Here is a 22,620-nt window from a genome sequence, read left to right as displayed (position 1 = left end):
AAAATAAAATATTCACTGGCAATAGGTTTTCTTCAGGTATATTTCCAGACCTTTAGAACCCAAAAATGATACCTTTAGAACTTCTGAAAACATGCAAACTTTCATAGTTGAAAGGTAAATTTTCTTCCAACAACTTCCTTGTTTTAAGGGCAAAAGACAAAACCGAAAAGAACAAAACACCAATGCGCCATAAACTTCCTTTTAAATCATGAATTGGACCAATCATTGTAAACTGGTTGTACCAACTCAGATAGTTGATTGAGGACTTCAAATAATAGATAACATGTGACAATCCACACGTGTCCGAAGAACTTGGGTGCACAAAAGTAATTCAGAAAAACTTTTATTACAAAATCACTCACAAGTAAACTGCAATACAGTGAAAGAACGACACAATATCAAATCATTGCAATAAAATATTCAAATTGATAATACTTGCAAATTTGAAGGAACTAAACTTTCGAATTACTTAATGTGAAAATGAAAAAATTATATAAGTGCAGTTACTTACAACCATCCCTAGTGGATTTTTCCAGTTAATTTCTTTATGGTAGTCTTCGCGGAAGTATCGAGCTAATTCTGGTGTGTGGACAAGACATTGTATTGCACTATTCATGAAGCAAGTATTTCCAAGGTTCAAAAGTCCATTGAGACCTACAGGGGGTCCCCTAGTAGCAACAGTGCTGGTGGCATGTACAGTATCCAACTCACTGCTTGGGGATGTAAGCAGTTGGCTTTGTGAGATCTCTGAACTGCAACTTCTTGAAACATTCTTGCTTGTTGACAAACCTTCAGCAACCGATATGCTTGACCTACAAGGTTCTGCAGCTAAAGAACCAGAATCCCTCTCATTAGATCCATTTTCCTGAACCGAACTCATACATCCACCATCAGTGGTACCGTTGCAATCACCAAGGACCTCTACAAGAATCTGTTCATTATAAAATTAGCTGCTAATCAAACACCTCACAAAAGTGTAGTTAAAATCTCAAGGGTTTTTAAACAAACTTAACAACTACTTAATTAAACTGATATTAAAAGAAGTATGATTAAATTTCAAATTAATCTGACTAATTAAAATGCTTTCAAGGAAAAGAAATGCTCTAAATTTCTTGCGGACTTCACCACCATCAAATTAGAAGAAAACAAACTTAACAACCAATTGAAATAATATCCAAGAAATTTTGAAAATCAAATAATAATGAATAGGTTACCTATATTTATTGTTTGCTAGGCAAACAATTGGAGTTACTAATTAAATACTTAAGTACCAAAGAAAAGTCACAAACCTAACCTGTCAAGCTTTGAACTTTGATCACCCATATGCCTCATAGCTCATAAGAGCAAAGTTGGAAGCTCAACCTCAACAAATCAAAGTACAAAAAGAAATGGGCAAATTTCACTTTGATCCCTCTATTATATGTCATTTTATCCCTCAGTTTTCCCTTGGAGCAATTTTACATCCAGTGCACATGCCAAAAACCACCTAGTCCTACTTTCACTATATTATCTTCGAGCTATTTCCTCTTCTAAAATTTCCTATCTATCCTCCTAATTTTATCACATTTTAACTTAAAAGCAAAAAAGTCATCTTTGATAAGACAATTTTTTCAATAAAACTCTCTTTCAAGAGAACTCTCAACTGAAAGATAAATTTAATAAAAGCTCTCTCTCATCTTGACATTCAATCCAAACACTGCCTCCATTAAATCTATACAAAAAAGGGGCAAGCCCAACTCAAATCTCTAACAATCTCAAAGCTTAGGGCTGATATCAGGTAGCAATGATAGCCCATCAGTCCATCACTAAACATGCTCCTATATATCTCAATCTCCCAATTCACATCTTCCCAAAAAATTTATCCAATATAAAATATTCCTTACAAATTTCAGCTCAAATTCCATTATAAATACTACAAACTCTATTTGAGATACTTAGCAACAAGAATTGGAAGAATTTTATGAGAGAATAGATGAATCCTCAAAAAAAAAAACAAAAATCAAACATAAAACATCATTGAACTATTAAAATGGAAGAAAAAAATGTCTACCACTATTCTAAACAAAAATCAAGGATGCTTATTCTAAACATGGAATATTTCTCTCTCAAAAGAAACATATCAAAGACCTATTGAAAAAAAAAAAAGAGACACATATAAGCCTTATGAAACTCTAACTAGCCCATGACAAAAATTGGACGTAAATAAAGAAGGAATAGAGTTAGACATGAGGCAATAACAAATATTAGTTAAAAAATTAATCCTGAAATTGCATTTACTGTAAGTCTCATCAATCAATTTAGCACAAACCTAAAGAATCTCACCTTATAGCAAAATTTGTCCAACAATCATAGCCAACACATCGCACCAGACATTCTACTTATAAGTGGCAAAGGAGATGGGTACGTGGCTTCGTTCCTTCACCTCCAAGGCATTGGAGTTGACCCAAGATACCTTATACGGGTTGGGGTGAGGAACGGCAGACAGACCTAACTGGGATACCATGCTGGAGGAAACAGCATTAATGCAACTACCACTATCCACTATGACTTTACAGTTCTTGTCTTTGATTTTGGTGTAGGTATGAAAAATCGTGGTCCTACGCCAGTCATCAGTGGGTGTCGGATGTGATAGTGCACATCTCACCACGCAGATGGGAGAGGTATCCAGCTTTTGAAGGCAATTGAGGACCGTAGTGTCGTCCTCCTCCTCGAAGTATTCGTCTTCTTCCTCGACTTGATGGATCTGATCAACCTCGGGCTCGAGATCGTCCTCAGTCATCTCCTCAACAATCGAAACCCTTATAAGGATTGGAGCACTGAGAAGCGATATGCCCATACCCCTGGCATCGAAAGCACTTGGTCCCGGGACTGGACCGAGGGGCATCCGGGTGGGAGGTTTACTTCTAAAATCAGATCTAGGTGCAGGTGGACCGCTGGGTGGTCGGTCGTGCTTCCCGGAGTGGGTCGTGAAGCAGGAGTGTGCGGGGTGGAACTACCGGCTGATCTATACGAGGGTCTAGAATCATGGGAACGACTCGGGTGTTGAGAACGGGACTCCTCTAGATCAAGCACTAAGCTGTAGGCATTCTCCAGTGTAGTGACGTTCCGGGCAAATAACTCATTGCGTAGATCCTCACGCAACCCGGTTCGAAACATAGAATAAGATTTGCGACGGGGGTGGTAGAGGTCTCCCCTTTGCATCTAATCAAGAAGTCATCAAACGAAGCGATGTACTCCTTCACTGGTTTATTGCCTTGGGTCAACCTATTCCACCTGTCCAATAGGCGGGGGAAGTACAACGAGGGTAAGTACTTCTGTTTGAGTTCCCGCTTCATGGACAACCAGTCTACAATAGGGTATTCATTCCTATCCTCCCTAAGACTCTCTAAATTCGCCCAAAACTGACTCGCCCTACCCGTAAGCTTCATGGTAGCAAAACTAACTTTCCTGGCCTCAGAAATATCATACCACTTAAAGAAACTATCCATACCTTTGACCCAGTCCAGGAAGAGCTGGGCATCGAGGGTGCCATCAAAGGTAGGAGCATCAACCTTAATGTTTTTCATAAGTGGTGCATCGGGATCATGGCCGTGGTAGGTAGTACGATGATTGGCACGGTGATGCCTCTCATCCAAATCAGGATCATGACGTGGATCATGTCCGTGGTAGGGAGCTCGATGATTGGCCCGATGTGGCCTCTCATCCGGGTAAGTTTCATCCCCATACATAGAAGTGGGTCTAGATGGGGTGTAGGGAGTAAGGTGGTCTCTAGCTCGCTCAAGTGTATCGAATCTTTCGGTGGTGTTCCTACGAAGCTCAGCTAGATCCGCCTGGTTTTCCTTGAGTTGCTGGCTAATAGTGTTCATTTGACCTACCAAGAGGTCTAAGGTCCTTCCTAGTTGTTCCGGGTCGATTCCTAAACACAATGGGGTGCTTGGGTGGTTTCCTAGGAAGTGGACAGCAAGCTAGGGGATGAAAAGACACTCTAAAATGATCCTAAATGGTGCAGGAAATTCAGGGACAGCAAACTACACTCAAGTAAAAAGTCACCCTAACAAGTAAAAGTGATGGCAAAGCTAAGGACAGCAAGTAAACACCTAAATGGGGGTCCTAAAGTTTGCCAAAAGCTGCTGGAATTTTCTGGACAGCCACTAAACAGTGGGTGTAGGGGAAACTAAAGATGCTTTATGCAAAATAAATGAAACACAATGACTTAGTAGCACCCTAGGGATAAAGTGAAAAGCTTTCTAAATGAAATTAATGCAAAATGAAAACACCAATAAGGAAAACTACCAGGAATCCTAAAACATGCAAGAGCATACCATGCTCTGATACCAGATGATGCAGGACTACTTAGATGCCATGTTATGAGTTTCACTTAGGCTTTGCACAACTCGTCAATTAGAATAAGTTCGGATTAAAATTACTAGCAATTATCCACGGCGAGTCAAACAAAGAGGGATTTAATCTTGTATAGGCTAGATCACATGCGTTAAGTTTTGAACATTCAAGATAATCAAGAAAATAAAGCAATGCAAAATAGTAGTTTCAAGTTAATCCCTAATCTAACAATGAGACGTAGGATGCATAGAAGATTACACTCAATTCCTACAAAGAACTAGGTTTGGCAAGAGCAAGTGAAAGAGCTTTCGTGATTGCAACCATCCAATGAGAATTTAGATTTAGAAGAAATAAGATGCAAGTGAAAAGAAAAGAAACCTTTGTTCAGGGAGACGTGTAGATCCTCCACGATAGCAACTACTCTTGACGAATATCCAAGGTCGACGAACTAAGATGTTCTCTTCATCGTGGGCTGAAGAAGTAGCCAAAATCCTTCCAAAATCTGAATAAATTTTCAGACTTTTTTGGCCCAAAAATCTGAGAGAAAATCTCAGGTTTCTCTAAGGAGACAATAGAATTCTTTGGAGGAAAGCTTGTGCCGGCAATTCAAGAGACGGCTTATGAGAGGGAAGAAAGTTTGGAAAGAAAAAAAAGGGAGCACGGTAAAGGCTTGGGCGGCAATGAAGAGGTGCCAGGAAATTCTTTCCAAAACAGCAGAAGAAAAAAAAGGCAAGAAATATGGAAGTTGGAGTCCCTGGAGTATTCGGCCAAAGAGAAAGAAATAATTTGAATTATTTCTAACTGGGTGGAGATTTGAAATTGCTCTCAATAACGTTAGAGGAGGTTTAGGAAAGAAATTCCCAAAATTCCTCCTGTAGAAGCCGGCGGTATGAGGAATATTGGAGCATTTAATGGGAGTATTAAAGGCTTCTTAATCTGGTTTAAGGATTTAGGAAAGTAAATAATTCTACCCAATTTAAATTTCAAATTCAAATGAGTTTAGATTATGAACTTTCCTAAAATAGATTTAGTATTTTAGGCAAGATTTTAAATTTCAAATAGATAATTTTGAATTCAAAATCTGTCCACAAAATACTCAATCCCAAATAGGCAATGGAGGTGAAAGGAGAAGAGGGAGTGGGGCGGTCGGCGGTGGGAAGGTTGGAGCCGGCGGGATGGGGGGTTCGGGTTGGGTGCTCAGCCGTGAGGGTAGGGAGAAAAGGATGGGGTTTCAAACAAGGAGGAAATCCGGTGGCTAAGTGGTTGTAAAAGAAAGACAAAGAAAGAAGAAACAAAAGGGAGAGAAGAAAACGAGTTAAACAAAGAAGCCACGAACCCGAGTTATCTAGGTTGGTGGGTATTGCGCGAATCCTCTTCCTCTCCTAGGAAGCTCTCTCCATTAGAACTCCATAGCTCTCAATGCTCATGCAAGAAGGAAATTTTCATTATCAATTATTCATTAGCTCAAAACAAAGGAAATGAGGCTATAAATAGCCGGGTACAAAGACTCAAGAAAATAAAAGACCAACTTGCCCTTTAGGCTTACATGCGACCACTCCCATGAAAGGGGTACAAAGGGAAAATAATAACGACACCTAAGCAAATAAGAAAATGCATAAATAAAATAGAATACAATCATGACTCAGAAATACAAAGACTCAATCGTGGTCGTAGATCTGTGACCACGTCTCTGATAAACCTTCCATGCTAATATGATGTCCCCATCAGAAGGGGCCTACGAAAGATAATTGTGACAATGCATTTACCATCATCATTGCTCACAATCCAATACAATATAATCGACCAAGCATATTGAGATAGACATTTCATACAAGAGAAACTAAAAAGTTGATTGATTTGCTTTTGAGATATGAATCGACTTGTATATTGATTTTTTAAATTTTATAGATGTTTGATAGACTGTTTATTGAAGGTTTTAGATAACTCTGGTAAATTATTTTGGGAAATTGATTGACATTCTTTCCAAGTTAGATCTTGGGGCGTGACACATTCACCAAAGGATTGCAACCATGTTCATAAGTATTGTAAGCAAATTTGGAATCAAAAATTCATACCATCCAGTTTGAGTGGGGAAAGACCGTGGAGCCCACTCTCTACACACACATGAGCACCCACCCCAATCTCACACAAGACCTCTACCTGGTAGAACCCACATATCAACCAATCTTAATAGACATCTTTGAACACACGAATTAAGGGTTCTAACCATTAGATCGATATCCTCATGACCTTCAAATTGCAATATGTGTGCTCCCTCTAGTTGTTGGACCCTCTTGGGGTCCCCCTTTTTTTTAGTTAGCCTCGATTTATTTTTACTGTAAAACTCTTGTAGGAGTCTTATATTCCTTCATACTTTGCACATTAAAAGAGAAAAAAATTATATATTTTCTAGTTTTCTACTTTCCTACTTTTCTACAAGCAACCAAAAAAAAAAATACTGAAGGCATATCAAACCAAAGAAAAAAAAAGTTGATAATAACAAAATAAAACTCACGTCCTGGTCCATTTGTATATTGGCATCATCAAGGGTCTTCTCCATGTCATTCATCAAATCATGTTTTTGATGGCCATAGTAGTCCCAAATGCAAACCTGTAGGTGAGGTAATCAGTATTATGCCGATTGAGAAGCCAGTGATCAAAACAAGTAACCAATACCTTACATTATCTAAGATAAGGTCAAAAACCTCGCAAGCCTTTCTATGAAGTTCTCGAACCGTTTCCTGCAGAAGTTGACATGAAAGCATTACTAAGCTTTCCTTACAGTACTTCATTTAAAATCACTTAAAAATTTCACTCATCAACTAAAGAAATCCAAAGGAAAGTAAACTTCTGTACAGATAAACTATCCTTGGCTGCATGATAATAATATTAAGTAACAAAACTGAAACACCAAATCCAGAGTTTGAAATCTAGTAGCAGCTCCAAAAACAAGCAAACAAAATGATGGAATACTCTGCATAACCTTTTTGCTTATTCTAATAATTGCTTGCCCCCTTTTAGGTGTTAGAAGTAGCTGAAGCCGTAGAGGGTAGACTTCAATGGACAAATCTGTTTGAGATAAACCTGAATTGATAGTCTTACGAGGCAATGTTGGACCTCCTCCATACCTGCCATCAAAGCAAAGATATAATAAATTCGAATTCTGACTCAACTGAAGTTTCTTCCGCACTAACTACGTTTGTGACACATGCGGACATAAGAAGAAGCTGATGAATAGAAAAAAAAATTCATTACTAAGAAAAAAGTAAAGGGAAGTGTTTGAGAAATATTTGGATGCAACAGAAGATGCTGACCGTTTAAGTCAAATTACAATATCAATTTGATGATTCAACAATTTATAGCTAAGAATAGGCAACGAAAAATAATGAAAGAAATCATCATAATAGAATAACAGTTGCATAATTCCCTCTCTTCTCAGAATGGAGACAGGGTGTAGCATGCTCAGCAATGGTCGCTAACTTAAAAATAAGAAAATAAATAATTAGAATAGTGAAAGGTTTTTTGTTTCAAACCCATGAACTCCAAAAGAATTCTGCTGATGAATCTTCAAGACACTAAACTGATAAAAATATACTGAATCTCATTGGAAAGCATGCCAGGTACCTCAAATGACAAAGGCTAAGTTGAACCAACGCTGGTTCTATTACCAAAATTTTTCACTGAACAACAAAACAAGAATATCTCATTACATCTGGGTTATGCACCATGGTTAAAAGATGCATGAATTTGTACAATCTCACTTCCATTTAGCGCATTGGCCCCTTGACAAAGAATATGATAGGAAATAATTGAGTTCGCAAGTAACCCTAAGGAAATACTTGAGTTCGCAAGCAAACCTACCCAAGATTGGAGAGCAAACAGCAGCAAAATTGCTGTTTGCTGCAGGAAAACAGCAATACGTACATGAAGACAGTGGAAAAAACAGAGAAACTGTAGGAAAATCTGAGAGAAAACCAAGCAATGGATAATGGGCTCCACCAAGTTTCCGCCCAAAGCCTGGCTCCCGCTGGGTCTATTCCGTCGCCTGGAATAGACCCGGACCGGTCCCTCCTGGACCGGTCCAGCCGGCCCCTCCTGGGCCGGCGTAACATTACCGCCTTCCCAAAGAATCACCTTGTCCTCAAGGTGAAAATCTGGAAACTGCTGCTTCATCCTCCAGTATGGCTCCCACGTAGCCTCGTAGTCAGGAAGGTTCTTCCACTGGATCAACACTTCCTTAGTTTTATCTTCTTTCTGGCGCACCCCTTTGAGCTCCATAGGTTCTAGAATCACCTCTAAGTCCTCAGTCAGGGTTGCTGGTAGCTCAGAATTGGCGGTGTGCTCCCCAATGGCCTTCCTCAATTGTGACACGTGAAACACTGGATGTATAGTTGCCGATGGAGGTAGTTTCAATCTGTATGCTACTGCCCCAATCTTCTCCAGTACTTCATAGGGCCCAAAGTACCTTGGAGCCAGCTTTTCATTCCTTCTGTTGGCAACTGTCTTCTGTCTATATGGTCGGAGCTTCAGAAACACCCTCTCCCCTGCTGCAAACTGTATGTCCTTCCTATGCCCATCCGCCTGCTTCTTCATAATTTGCTGTGCTCTCAGTAGATGCCTTTTTAGCTCTTCCAGTACTCGGTCTCTCTCCTCTAAGTACTCTTCTACTAACGAAACAGGAGTGCTGCTACTCCCAAAATGGACCAAGTGTGGAGGATCCCTTCCGTACAGCACTTTGAATGGCGTCATCTGTGAAGCTGAGTGAAAAGAGGTGTTGTACCAGTATTCTGCCCAAGGTAACCATTTGGCCCAAAGCTTAGGTGTCTCCGACACAAAACACCTCAAGTAGGTTTCTAAGCTCCTATTAACCACCTCCGTTTGGCCATCTGTCTGTGGGTGATAAGCGGTGCTCCTTTTCAAAACTGTTCCTTGTAACTTGAACAGCTCCCTCCAAAAATGACTGAGGAACACCTTGTCTCTATCGGACACTATTGCCTCTGGTACCCCATGCAACCTGACAACCTCTCTGATGAACGCGGAAGCCACTGTTATTGCGGTGTAAGGATGTCGGAGGGGAATAAAATGAGCATACTTGCTCAGCCTATCCACCACCACCAGGATCACTGTGAAGCCTTCTGAACGGGGCAGCCCATCTATGAAGTCCATGGATATTTCCTCCCATACTCTTCCTGGTAACGCCAATGGTTGTAGTAGCCCCCCTGGTGACATAGCCATGTATTTGTTCCTCTGACAAATCTCACATCTGGCCACCATCTCCTCTACATCTCTATGCATTCCCTTCCAGTAAAGCTCAGCCGCAATCCTCCTGTAGGTCTTCTGCACCCCAGAATGACCCCCAACCGCGCTCCCATGAAATTCTTGGAGTATGTTTGGGATGTGGATAGAAGTCCTGGGCATCACGAACCTCCCTTGATAAAGCAATCTGTCCCCCTCTACTGAGTACCCTGGGTGGCTATCACCTTCCCTTAATAAATCAGCCCTGATCTTTCCCAACACCTCATCCTTCGAGCTCTCTACTTTGATTGCCTCCCAATCTAGCATCAAAGGAACAGACACAACCACTGTCTGTAGTTCACCCAATCGTCTGGACAAGGCATCCGCAGCTTTGTTTTCCCCGCCTGGTCTGTACTGAATTTCAAAGTCATACCCCAGCAACTTTGAAAGCCATCGCTGATGCTCTTCCGTCACCATCCGCTGCTCCAACAAGTACTTCAGACTTCTCTGATCTGTTCTGACAATGAAATGCCTACCTAATAGGTAGGGTCGCCACTTCTGGATGGCTAAGACAATAGCCATCAATTCCCTCTCATAGACTGACTTCAGCCTGGCTCTGGCTGCTAATACCTGGCTGAAGTAGGCAATGGGTCGACGATTTTGCATGAGCACTGCCCCCAATCCGTACCCTGAAGCATCAGTCTCCACTATGAAGGTCTGAGTGAAGTCCGGTAGAGCTAGGACTGGTACCGTGGTCATAGCCTTCTTTAGTGTCTCAAATGCTGCTGTGGCTGCCTCTCCCCATAGGAATCCATCTTTCTTTAGCTGTTCTGTTAGTGGCCAAGCTATAGTACTGTACCCTTTAACAAATCTCCTATAGTATCCTGTAAGTCCTAAGAATCCTCTCAATTCCTTCAGATTCTTAGGCAATGGCCATCTCAACATCGCCTCCACCTTTGCCTGATCAGCTGCCACCCCTTCCTTGGATACTACATGGCCCAAGTATTCCACCCTAGATTGGCCAAAACAACACTTCTTCAGATTGGCTCTCAGCTGATGCTCCTGTAGAACTTCCAATACCAACTTCAAATGCTTCATATGCTCCTCCTCAGTTCTACTGTATACCAAGATGTCATCAAAGAACACAAGCACAAACTTCCTGAGATACGGTCTGAACACTCTATTCATCAGTGATTGGAAAGTCGCAGGGGCATTGGTAAGCCCAAACGGCATCACCAGAAACTCATAATGCCCCTCATGTGTTCTGAACGCCGTCTTAGAGATGTCTTCCTCCCTCATCCGGATCTGATGGTATCCCGACTTCAAATCCAGTTTGGAGAATATCACTGCTCCATACAGTTCATCCAAAAGTTCATCAATCACAGGAATGGGAAATTTATCTGGGATAGTCTCCTTATTCAAAGCCCTATAATCCACACAAAATCTCCAGCTTCCATCTTTCTTTTTGACCAGTAATACGGGGCTAGAGAAAGGACTTACACTAGGTCTGATGATCTTTGCCTCCAGCATTTCACTAATCAACCTTTCAATTTCATCTTTCTGAATCTGGGGATAGCGGTAGGGTCGTACGCTAATCGGTGACACCCCTTCCCTTAGTAGAATTGCATGCTCTTGTTCTCTGACCGGTGGTAACCCTTGAGGTGGCTGGAACACCTCGCTGAACTGTTGGATGACTGGTTGAACTACAAGAGAAATGTCTCCTTCTTTTCCCACACTAACTTTTTCCAATCGTTGCAGCTCCACCAAATATCCACCCCCAACCTCCTGGATGGTTCGGATCATGGACTTGAGAGACACCCCCGTCCTAGACAGGCCGACATCTCCCTGTATCACCATTCTCCTCCCCCCCACTATCAGCTCCATCCTCAGTTCTCCCCAGTTCACCTTGGTCTCCCCCAAAGTCTGCAGCCACTTCATTCCCAAAATCACATCAGTACTTCCCAATTCTAAGGGAAGAAAATCCTCCCTCACCTGTATCTCCTGAATGGTCCCCTGAATAGTCAGCACCACTCCTCTCCCCATTTCCACCTTCCCCGTGCCCATCATCACCCCATAGCCGCCGGTATCCACTAACTCCATTCCAAGCAATTCAACAAGCCGGGTGGAAATGAAATTGTGGGTTGCCCCACTATCTATCAGAACCACCACCTCGTGGTCAGCTATCACCCCTTTCACTTTCATAGTGTGACTCGAAGTGAATCCCACTACAGAGTTCAGGGAGACTTCTGCCACATCCAGGTGCAACTTCTCCTCCTCCTCCACTTCTGACCTGCTCCCTCCTCCCTCTTCGTCTTCCTCATCTTCGCAAACGAGGAGAACCTGAAGAGTTCGGTCCTTACACCTATGCCCTGGCATGTACTTCTCATCACATCTAAAGCACAATCCCTTGGCCCTCTTTTCATGCATCTCCTTATCAGTAAGCTTTTTAAAATTTCCCCCAGGTCCTCCTCCTCCAGTCCTCTCCTTTGGTACCTCTCGTATACCCCCCGGTGCAGCTCCCTTGGGAGCTAGAAAAGTGGTCGTCATTCTGTAGGATCCCCCTGAGCTACTGCCTTGAGCCCCTCTCTCCAGATGCTTCTGGTCCTCAACCAGTTGTGCCAACTCCATGGCCTCCCCCAGGTCGTGTGGTCTCATCACTCTAACAGCTGCCCTTATTTCTAGTTTGAGCCCTTTCATGAAGTTCCCCTCAAGCACGGTCTCAGAAAGACGATCCAACCTGCTAGCTAGGTACTCAAACCGGTCCTGGACTCTGCTACTGTCCCCTCCTGTGTCAGCGCAAAGAACTGCTCATAGAAGTCTCCTCCCCTGCTGGTTCGGAAACGCTCTAGCAGACAGTCCTTGAACTCCCTCCAGCTTTGAATGGGTCGCCTCATGTCCCTCCACTGGTACCATGCCAGTGCCTTCCCTTTCAAACATAGTCTTGCCGCTGTCAGTTTATCCTCCTCTGTCAACCCGTTGACTGGAAAATACCGTTCCACCTTATAAATCCAGCCATGTCCATCCTCGCCCTCAAAGATGGGCATCTTCAGTTTCCTCACCTTGGGATCTCCTCTATAACCTCCCATTCCATGATGAGGTGGTGCTCCCCAAGTGTCCTGATTATCCCTTTTGGGATTATACCCAAACCCCTCATCGTAATCCCTTCTTCTCCCTTCATAATCAGCATCCCGACGAGTGTCGTCCTCGCGTCTTCCTTCAAATTCAGCACCTCGGCAATGAAATTCTTCCCTTCTCCCTAAAAAATCAGCACCTCTTCTGTCATATCCCATACTCATCTCCTCCCTAGAAAGTGGTTCTAGAGGCAGCATGTCGTCCTCCCCTTCAAGAATCTCCACCTTCGGATTCCTCCTCCCCCGGATTGGGTTTGGATTTCCTCCTATGCCATGGCCGTCAGTAATCTCTCTCACTTCCGATGTCGCCGGATTGGTCTTCATCTCTAATAGTTTCTTCATCATTTCTTCCATAGCCGCGAACCTTCCTTCCAACCTGTCATTGTTGGTGGAGATTTCCAGGAACTTTCCCTCCAGATCTGTCTTCAGTTGTCCGAACTCGCCGGACAACTCGCCTTCTAATACTTCCACCTTCTTTCCGGCCATCTTTCCTTTCACGAAAAACCGGAAAAAATTCCTTCGAATCCCTCAAGAACTCCGCTGAAATTCTTGATTTTCAGCTGCCACAAGTCCCACGACGATGCTCTGATACCAATTTGATAGGAAATACTTGAGTTCGCAAGTAACCCTAAGGAAATACTTGAGTTCGCAAGTAACCCTAAGGAAATACTTGAGTTCGCAAGCAAACCTACCCAAGATTGGAGAGCAAACAGCAGCAGAATTGCTGTTTGCTGCAGGAAAACAGCAATACGTACAGGAAGATAGTGGAAAAAACAGAGAAACTGTAGGAAAATATGAGAGAAAACCAAGCAATGGACTTGTATTTCACTAGTAGATGATCAAAACAAAAGCAAGATACAATGTTCTTCGATTCGAGAGGAAGAATAACTCTCCAACTATCTCCGGCAACGCCAAGAGCCCAAGCAAGAAACCCTAAATCTCAAATTACATACAAATTCCAGATAACCCCCTTTCCCTCCTAATCCTCCTAATTAACAATAAAGGATTCCTACAAAATACCTAAACAGCCCTTTGCATTCAAAATTTTCCCTCCCACATAATCAAATCAGCCCCAAGTGGGGCCCACCTTGTCCGCCCTCCTCCCTTTCTTGGTTCCGCCTCCGCCTGGTGTAGACCCGGGTCGGACCGGGTCCAGCCGGCCCCTCCTGGGCTGGTTCAAGCATAACAGAATACAAAGAAAGATATACTAGTTTACAATCAAATAAATTCTCACAAGATTTTTTAATAACTCTTTCTCTGGGATCATGTTTCTTACCTGTAAGAGAGAGAGAGAGAGAGAGAGAGAGGAACTCCTACTGGCAGTATCCCGTCACCCAACTAAAGTCCCTCCAACCACCGTCACCCGCCGACTACGATCCCTCCAACTACCGTCACCCGCCGGCTACAATCTCTCTGATCTTTTTTGCCCAAATACAGCCCTACCAACCAAATGAATATGCCAAAGTTCTCTTGAGAATGGCTCCCTTTTCATTGGATTCTTCCAACCCCAACAATGTAATGTGCTCTATATAATATATTGAGCCAATGCCTTTCCCCCGCAGAAGGGCACAATTTGTAATCGACTACAAACACCAGTGAAATCATTTTAATTGGGCCAAGCACCGTGATTTTTCCCCTTTTCAGGATTTTCCGCATAAAATTCTTGGTGTATCTTATGCTTCTTGCACCCCTCTCTTTATATGTATGTGTGTTGGATCTTTGTTTAAAGCTAAGACATTAAGCTCTTTATCCTTCTACCGCTGCGAATGTTCCAGTCCGCAACAAGGATAAACCAGACTTAGATCATAAAGTCCTCGCAAAATGAGAGTTAAATCTCTGGGTAGCGTCTTATATATTAAACTAATCTGCCTTCTAAAAATTTAACATGGAATATAATCTATTAAAATTTTCCTCATCGATAAAAATACACGGAGAGGCTGGGGCACAATGTTTTGGAGCCCACAAAGCAGGGAAAATCTAGAAAGATATGAGACATTAACATAGGTTGGAAAGATATGAGCCCACAAACACATCTTAAAAAACAAAAATCATACAATCATTGTTCTAATAATATAATCATTGTTCTAATAATATATATATATATATATATAATATTCTACAATCATATTCTTAATAATATCAAACAAATGAGAAAATAATAATATAAATGGGCAATAGCGTAAGTAACATTGTCCTTGCCTTCTAAAGTGAAAGGCAAAAAAAATTAAATTATCATAAATAAATAAAAAGGAAAAAAAGTAAAAATTGTCAGCAATGTCTAAGGCGTTCCCAATATGAGTCCTGCCATATCACATCTACCACATGCTGGGCTTGCTTTACATATTATTTGATACTGGATAAGTTTTTATGTCATCATGTTAGATGTGCAAAACTTGACATTTTGGAGTGTTTATGCATCATACTTGATTCGCTCTCAAGTTATGATTCAAAGATGCAAACATTGAGAAGCAAGTTTTCTTTTAATTACGTCAGGATCAGGTATCAACAAAAGTTTCGCGAAATATTGAGGCGTATATAAATTTGGAACATTCACTGTAACACAAAGTATCAAGCCATCACAGTCGGGCTATGCCAAAAGATAACACATCCCTTTCAACAATAAACCTTATTAAGAGTCAAATTCTTCAAACGTATTGAATTTTCTGTAAGTAAAATGGAACTCAAAGAAGAAAGATTGCATGTATCAAAATGCACGTGTACAAAATGGAAATATTTAAATTCGAAGTCAGTTAACTCACCACCCATGCAATCTATCCCAAACTTCTTGTGGGAGCAATATGTAGTCCCGACCTTCCACTAAGGTTTCATGAAGCTCTATATCTACATTTGAGATTTCTGATGTTGCGTCATTAATCAAATCAGAATTGTCAATAGCAAAAGGCCTTTTGGGGCTGCTTGAACAAGGAGATCCATAATTGTGTGAACCATAGCCATTGCTCACAGTGACATTCATATCTTGGTTAACAAAGTCAAGCCAGGATTGCCACCATCTATCAAAAGGAAAAGGAAATCTAAGTTTTTCAAACCATAATAAACCAATCAAAAACAGTTCCAAGTTCAAACAATTAAATCTGAAAAAGAACCATAAAAGAATTAAAATAATTCAGTAAAATTTTTAACAGCGAAATTGATAGTGTGGTGCGTAATTATTACAATGGCCCAAGTCATGATGTAATTATTACAATGGATAAAAGATTCTGGCAAAAGGAACTTGTCACCCGTTCTGATATTGTTTTAGCATCTCAAGATGCACATTGTTCAGTAAGAATTTGTTTTATGTGAGAATAAGATAAATAATCGAAGGATAGCATAATTTAAAAGCAGTTAAGTTCTATCAAAAATACCAAGCATAATCTTCCTCGGAATTCTAAGCAATCTACACCGTACCCAAACCAGCAGAACAAATATCTGAAACTACCATCTAACAAATCAGACCCGTTAAAGCATGACATTCACCCACTTAATGTTCTCCTGAAAAGAGAAGATTGCGAGGACTATTATCAGTCTTAGTAAGATCATCCAACTAACCTAGCAACCAAGTTAGAGAACTAATTTCTCTAAAATTGCACCATATTTTCATTTTCTCTTACCATTTACATGCTGCCAAAACTTAAAGCAATACTAGATCTCAAACGGTTAGACCAGTCAAGGAGGGATCAGCCTCTGCTACAAAAGGCGGAGCCTGTCCGCCTCCCTTGGTTTCCATCACAATTCCGTGGGGTCCAGCAGCAGCCCTCGTTTTCAAAGAAATTACGGTGATTTAGGAGTGAAAATTCAAAGGAGTGGCTGTTTAGAGATTTCAATTATGATTGTATGTTTTAAGTAGAATGTCTTCCTATGGTTAGGGTACTGAGTATTTTTTTGAATTGAGTTGTTCGTCGTTGTTTTGGGCTGTGGCGGCATTTAGAGATTTGGGAGAGGCGGGTCTTCCTCTCGAATTGAAGATCCATTGTATATTGTATGTTTTCTTTCATATGCTATCAATACAATCGTTCCTCGCCTTTGTCTCCACTTCGTTCTTTGTATTTCTAGTTTTATACTTTGCTGAAATTCAATTTCAGTCACGGTTCCATTGTGGTTTACAAGTGTTTCCTATCAAATTGGTATCAGAGCAGTATCCTAGGTTGAAATATGAGTCTCCCTTGTTGATTCTTGTTGTGATTTTCTCTCCAATCTTACTGATTTTTGCTGTTTGAAGAGTAAATCTGCTATTTTTTGGCTATTTGTGTTATTTGGAGCCTAGATCTGTGTACCTATGGCTAGAAGAAAGGTAGAAGTATTGGAAGGGGAGATCGGACAAATGAAATCTAAAATTTCGGATCTCCAAACTCATGTTTCAAATTTAAAAAATGAAATTTCAGTTATCCATGAGAAGATTGATCTCAAATTATCCATCATGGATGAGATGTTGAAGAAGTTGCTTAATGGACAACCCAAAACAGCATCTTCGGAGAAAATGGACAAAACCCTAATTTGATAACGAGAAGGGAAGATCAGGAGGAAATTTTGGAGGGAGAAGAGAGAATGCCTCCCCTAGAGCCTATTCATAGGGAGGAATCTGGTAGAGGGTATGGGGAGAGGCATGAGGGGGTCAAACATGAACGAAGGGGTGCTGAATTTAAGGGAAGAAGGTCATAATTGGAAAGGAGATGGGCTAATTATGACCGGAGGGGTACCGAATTTGAAAGGAGGGGTAAAATTTGAAGGGAGAAAAGTTGATTATGATCCAAGAGGTGCAGAACTTGAAAGAAGAATGTGAAATTTTGACAAAAAGCGTGGATACGAGCATAGAAGAGATGATTGGGACACTTGGGGGGAACAACCCCCTTGGAGAATGAAAAATTATAGAGGAAACAGGGGAAACAAAGGAGATCTGCGGGTGAGGAAGCTAAAGATGCTTATTTTTTAGAGAGGTGGTACACATGGGTGGATCTACATGGTGTAAAGATACTTTATCGTCAAAAGGTTGACAGAAGAGGAAAGACTGACAACATATGGGATGTGCTTGAAGGGGAAAGAGTTAGCATGGTACTAATGGAGAGATACGAGGCAACCCATATGTACCTGGAGGGAGTTTAAGGATTGTTTATTGGAATGTTTTGTAGGGCACTTCTATGAGCAGTTCTTCACCCTAATGCAAGAGAAAACTAGTTAAATATCATGAGCAGTTTGAGCACCTGACCAATAAACTGGACCGGCTTCCAGAGACTGTACAGAAGGGGAACTTTATGAAAGGGCTCAAACCCGAGACTCGAGCTACAACTAGAGTGATGAGGCCTCATGATTTGGGAGAGGCTATGGACCCAACTCAGTTAGTGGAGGATCAGAGGGACCTGGAGAGAGGGACTGGAGGCAACAACTCAGGCGAGTCGTATAAGATGACCACTGCCTTTTTGGCATCAAAGGAGCCGACATAGGGTACCCTTCGGGAGACCTCGAAAGAGAAGACTGTAGAAGGAAGAACGGGGGAAACTTCAACAAGCTCACATAAATGGAGTTACAGGAGAAGGGCGAGAAGGGGCTTATTTTAGATGTGAAGAAAGGTATACATCGGGGCATAAATATAAGGACCGATCTCTTCAGGTTCTCACCCTGTGTGATGAAGAGGAACTTGAGGAGGGAGCCTTCTTTCCACCTTACGAACAAGGTGGGTCTTTGGGAGGGGGGTATTGTTAGACAGGTCCAGGAGGGATCAGTCTAGCCAATCCAGAAATGACAGGCCTCTACTACATAAGGTGGAACATGTTCGCCTCCCTGGTTTCCGCCTCCAATCTGTGGGGTCCAACAGCCCTCGTTTAGGAAGAAATTAAGGTGGTTTAGGAGAGAAAATTCAAATGAATGATTGTTTAGAGATTTCCTTTATGATTGTATGTTTTAGGTAGAATGTTTTCCTAGGGTTAGGGTATCAAGTATTTTTTTCTAAATTGAGTTGTTCTTCATTTTTTTTGGGCTATAACGGCGTCTAGAGATTTGGGAGAGCTAGATCTTCTTCTCGAATTGAAGATCCATTGTATCTTGAGTGTTTTCTTTCATCTTCTATCTACAATCATTCCTCGCCTTTGCCTCCACTTCGTTCTTTGTATTTCTAGTTTTGTACTTCACTAAAATTCAATTTTATCCATAGTTTCATTGTGGGTTACCAGTGTTTCCTGTCAGAAACACACCTTTCGCTTAAAGAGAATTTTAATGAAGAAAGTTTACTAGCACAGAGAACACTAGCTAGCAAACAAAATGAGTTCCAAGATGAGCTAATTAATCTCCATTATATTCATGAAAAAGGTTCATACGTAATAAAGGTGCAACAAAATTCCTTACCCTTTCTTGCATCTTCACAAACCTATAAGAGAAAACCATCTTTGAGGGCAGGGAGCATAAGCCATCTCATCCTAAAATATTATTGGTGTCAAAAGTAAGATTACAAAACCAATGTCATTTGCAATGGCAAGGTTCACTAGAGCTCAATATGGAGTAATTTTGGACCTTCAAATTCCTTCCAAACTAAACTCAGACCATCAATGTAATTTGAATGAAGAAAAAGACATAATAGATGGAAAAGAATCTCTAAAATTGTCAAGGAAAAGATCCAGTTAACACTCTCACCACTAAAATGCGAGAGAACCTCAATCCCATATCAGATCATCCAAAGATCAAAAGAACGACAATTAGTGTAGTCAAATTGAGAGAACTTTACTAGTCCCTGACCTTTGAGGGCACTAGCAGGTATTTCATTGTTGTTTCATCCCTGAACAAAGAAGAGACCCAATTTGCAGAAAACAAACACGAACTTAGATTACTTCTTAATGAGTTATAACGATATCTTTTTGATGAAGTTAATTCACTCTGACCCCAATTGTAAATATTCAACACCTCATAATCTTATTCCTGGTGCTACTCTATACCTTATTTACCTCATTATAAAATGACTATTAAGAATTAAACTATCTGGTCTTAAACTTGTTACAAAAAGGGTACTTTCATGCCACTCATCCACCTGAGCATTCTCATCTTCACAACACTTAACTTTATGCTAAACAATGAAGACTTAAATATAAATATTATATAGTATAAGAAAGAAAATATCTCATCCTATATTGGGTTGGGTGGCAACGTAGTCACTAAATGTCAAGTTGAATATAGTAAAAATGATAATATTAAGATGAATGTGTGGTAAGATTATAAAGAATGAAATAAAAAATAAAATTATAAGAACATTGGAAGTATCACTCATAGAAAAAATATTGTTGAAAAGTACTACAAAGGATGAAAGTTCTACCAGGCAAGTAAATAGAATGAATATAAATGATTATCAAGAAAAGGGCAGACCTTATAAAACGTGACTAGATATTATGTTAAAAAATATATTCAATAGTTTAGCATTAAACAACAAAGAATGAAGAAGGGGAATTTATCAAATTGGACGATATAAATCTAATTTGTTTGAATAATAAACTTACGATGATTGTGGTGGAAGTTTTACATGCATTCCTGACAAATAATTTAGATTCATGGCTCAAATGGCATTAGGTTTGGTTCTACAAGGAAAAATATATATAATAAACTATACGAGATTTTTTTCTCAAAATTGAAAAAAAATTCTCTTATCGCCTTTCGTGCAAATCAAATCTCTACCTAAAAGACTTCATAAAGGTTCCTTGGAAACATGCAAGCCCTTGCAAAGGTCAAGCCTTCCTCAGCACTTGTATTTTCATCTCAAAAACCTGATCTTTCACAAACAAATCAAGTGACCACAAATCATGGTGTTGGGGATTTTGAATCTCTATAAGCATCAAGTGGATTGTAAAGAGAAGTGCAACATAAAGCAAACATCTGGGGTTGTTCATGGTTGTCCTATCTAACAAAGCTCACATATGCTTGTAAATATTCCTTGGAAATATGCAAGCCCTCATAGAGGTTAAGCATGCCTCCGCATTTGAATCATGGGGTTAGGGTTTTGAATCTCTTTATGCATCAAGTTGATTGTAAGGAGGTCTGCTGTATAAAATGAACCTATGGGATTGTTCATGGCTCTACTATCAAATAAATCTCATATTACCTTTGCTTCTTCCTATGCAAACTTGGACTTACTTTGGTTCATGTTTAATAGCTCATTGCATATATTGATTTGAGAACTTTTATTTATCGAGGTCTTGGCTAATTGCAATCTATAAGGCTCACATAATGCTTTTGTTTTTGTAAAGCATTAGCTTAGGTTGAACTCAACGTAATTGTAAGGTGTGATGCTCCAACGGCGATGGAGGAGTCAAATCATTTGGCCTCAAGGCCTCACCTAAAGGTTCAACGAGTTTACATTCTATTATGTGAACATTGTTACAAGGACAACTTGTTTGGGGATTATCTTCTAGTTAATTGCATAACCACTAATGGTTCATATCGAGATTTACTTAAATTAGGATAGATTCCAGTAAGTTTAACACTTCTACAATATATTGGCCATCACTTTTTTAAGAATTTGTTTATACTGCAACTCGAGATTTATGTCACTAAAACTTAACTGTGAATACATGAACTAACAATAGGATTACTTTCCGAAAGCTGAGATAGAGAACGCTATCTATGACTTTGTTTCTCTAAGGAGACTTATTCAGTGAATTAGCCATGAAAATATGCACATTGAGATGAAATAGATGTATGATGGCAGACTGTGGTAGGCACTTACCCTCCCCTTCTGGTATTCACATGTGAAGATTACAACATTATCATATCTGAACCTTCTGCCAAAACTTATTTATTTCTTATCACTCCACTAAAAGCATCACCGTAATCCATTTGCTGCACATTGTTTTCTTGTATGGAATGCTCAAGAAAGCACCTTGCACAGATTAAAGTTGAAAGCATAACGCATGACTTGCATGCTGCTAACAGCAACCTAAACCCACCAAGTAAGACAATAAATTTCGAAGGTTTATTTCACTTAAATTAGGGACCACATCTTGCAGTTCAATCATGGCAACAACAGCAAAGATAGATAAAGGAAACAGACAAGCTTAATGTGCAATCAGTTCAGCTTGAGAATCTCTGATCCCCAACTTGAAAATCTCCGATCAACAGAAGAAATAGTCTAATAAATTAAATCAAATTTAAAAGAAATGTCCAGGGAAAACCAATTACCTAAATAGAAACATATAACAAACATAAACTCAAATATCAACAGCAGTGATAACAAATAAAAACATTAGGTTTTTGAGGACAGTTTCGCGGAAAAAAGAAAAAAGACTTAAGGAGTGCTGATTTTCGCCCAAAAGGCTGAGGAATAAAAGCGAAATTGATTTAGGTAGAACCTGCTGGTGATAAGGTAGAAGGTGTCGCCTTCTTTGGTTTGGACCTCCGCAGCGGCACAGATATCCCTGATGAGGGTCCTCTCCTCCTCAGGCGTCAGCTCCCGCTCCCGTTCCCGTTCCCGTTCCGGCGCCATCGTCATGCAATCCATTTCGCCTAAAGTAAGTGAGCATCAAAACCTCGCAAAACCGCGTATTTCTTTCAAGCTCGCATCGCGCTCTCGCTCGTCTCTGCCTCCGTCAGTCTCCCGTCGCCTTGGGAGAAGGGCGCAGTGTCCGGAAATTATTGTTCGTGCTCCGGACATAGAACCGGAGATTCGATTTAGCCCACATATAACAACAAAAATTCAACTTTATTTCATATTATTCATATATTTAATACTTAAAACTTTAATATTACATTATATCATTTATATAAAATTTTAAAAAAATTTACATACATAATATATAAAACTATTAAAAATACATATTCAACGACCAAACTATTATATTTACTGATATGTCATATAAATTTTCATTTTCTTCTATTCTGCCACTTTGTTTATCAGTGTGTCGTCTTCCATTCGTTCGTGCGAAGGAATGTGTATTGGCACCGC

At 40.4% G+C, this 22,620-nt stretch overlaps 1 protein-coding gene across 1 annotated transcript in view; it reads right to left on the bottom strand.

The window, feature by feature from the left end:
* LOC110103431 (ubiquitin carboxyl-terminal hydrolase 5) overlaps positions 1 to 22,337 on the bottom strand; it is a 45,385-nt gene extending 23,048 nt beyond the window's left edge. The window contains exons 1-6 of the mRNA XM_020832147.2: positions 22,028 to 22,337; positions 15,467 to 15,718; positions 7,325 to 7,469; positions 7,023 to 7,082; positions 6,857 to 6,952; positions 512 to 931 (exon numbers count right to left, since the gene is read on the bottom strand). Of these exons, the coding sequence (XP_020687806.1) occupies positions 512 to 931; positions 6,857 to 6,952; positions 7,023 to 7,082; positions 7,325 to 7,469; positions 15,467 to 15,718; positions 22,028 to 22,176 (1,122 nt within the window). The 5' untranslated portion in view covers positions 22,177 to 22,337. The remainder of the gene's footprint in view (positions 1 to 511; positions 932 to 6,856; positions 6,953 to 7,022; positions 7,083 to 7,324; positions 7,470 to 15,466; positions 15,719 to 22,027) is intronic.
* Positions 22,338 to 22,620: the final 283 nt, after the last annotated feature.

This window comes from Dendrobium catenatum, unplaced genomic scaffold (assembly GCF_001605985.2).
Source record: "Dendrobium catenatum unplaced genomic scaffold, ASM160598v2 fragScaff_scaffold_466, whole genome shotgun sequence".
NCBI lineage: Eukaryota > Viridiplantae > Streptophyta > Magnoliopsida > Asparagales > Orchidaceae > Dendrobium > Dendrobium catenatum.
The sequence above is the reverse complement of the archived record's forward strand: the minus strand, read 5'-3'. Positions and strand labels throughout refer to the sequence as shown.